This window comes from Perkinsus marinus (genome assembly GCF_000006405.1).
Source record: "Perkinsus marinus ATCC 50983 genomic scaffold scf_1104296971202, whole genome shotgun sequence".
Lineage (NCBI taxonomy): Eukaryota > Perkinsozoa > Perkinsida > Perkinsidae > Perkinsus > Perkinsus marinus.
In genome coordinates this window covers 1-1,266 of record NW_003202166.1, presented here as the reverse complement: position 1 = coordinate 1,266, position 1,266 = coordinate 1, and the positions used below count along the sequence as shown (strand labels likewise).

At 42.2% G+C, this 1,266-nt stretch overlaps 1 protein-coding gene across 1 annotated transcript; it reads right to left on the bottom strand.

The window, feature by feature from the left end:
- Window positions 1-199: 199 nt before the first annotated feature.
- Window positions 200-364, bottom strand: Pmar_PMAR018913 (hypothetical protein; the record flags this gene model as incomplete). The annotated part of the gene is made up of 1 exon (XM_002767080.1): window positions 200-364. A coding segment is annotated over one exon (165 nt), but the record flags the coding sequence as incomplete, so codon positions are not given.
- Window positions 365-1,266: the final 902 nt, after the last annotated feature.

The following is a 1,266-nucleotide window of genomic DNA, read 5'->3' as shown; positions in this document are numbered from 1 at the left end:
TTAGTAAGCAATTGATCAAAACTGCTCCGCAATTTAGGATGGTGTAAGTCGGCCGAGACTATCAGTCTGCTGCTCTAATTTTTGTCAGAGTCATCAGCCTCGGGGGTTAACATAAATTGAGTTTAAAACCAAAACAACTCCTTCTTTGATGAGACTCCGAGTAATTAACATTGTATTGTACGTAAATATCATTTGTTACGTTGACATTCGTGTGGTATCAACTTCTTCCTTTTCCGCGACTGCCGCTCCCTTCTCCACAGAGTTCGCCTCAGCTTCTCCAGAAGGTGTTTCTGCTTCGCTGATCGGCTCAACGATAGCAGCCATTTGTTGGTTTAGTGACTGGAAATACTTCTGGGCGTGAGATCTACCACAGAAAAAAAACTTCGCTCCGCTGTACGACGAAGAGCATTTTACCGTATTTGAGCGCGAGTTCGCGTTCCAACATGTGCATGTACTTTCTGCCAATCTCGTCCATAGAGACCTACTGCATCTACGAATCTGAAAATTCGATGATGAATTGGAACATTATACAGTGTTATATAATTCCTATTTATACCGTCAACATGAATACCATAATTTTTGCTACTCTAAGCAAGGCTGCGCATTTGTCCTTACTCACTAAGTAGTACAATTTTAGTGCAGTTTCACAACCCGTTTTACGTGAAGTGGCGTACAACTCCGTGAAAAGCGCAACATTCGCCCTATGTAGTAGTCGTGAGAAATGTTTTTCACTAGTGTTTTTCATATCATGTTTAACGATCTCGTGGTGCACATTTGACAATTTTTTCATTTATATTTGTATATTTATCTCTTTCTATATCCCTTTTACTGGCCGGAGCATGATATTGTCGAACTAAGATAATACTCGAGTACTTTATCGCAGTTTACGGTATACAAACACGCATTTTTACAAAATCCATACACCTTGGAGTTTCACAACCCGTTTTACGTGAAGTGGTTTTATACTCAGTGGAAAAAACCGATATTCGCGGTGATATGCAGTAGCCGTGCAATATACTTCATATCACTAGGGCAGTCTTTTATTGATTCTCGCGATAGCGTAATACAGCCTTATTACCGTTGATTCTCTTCTGCTGTCCATCGGTACGGACCCGACTGCATCCCAGTACTCGATTCGCTGGGAGGCGGCGGGGACGAGGGCGGTGTTGATGATGATTCAACTGATGATGCTGTTTCACGTAGGATTTCCTCGATGTTGATTGCTGGAGGGGGCTCACGGATAACCTCGGTCTTAATGGTATGTCT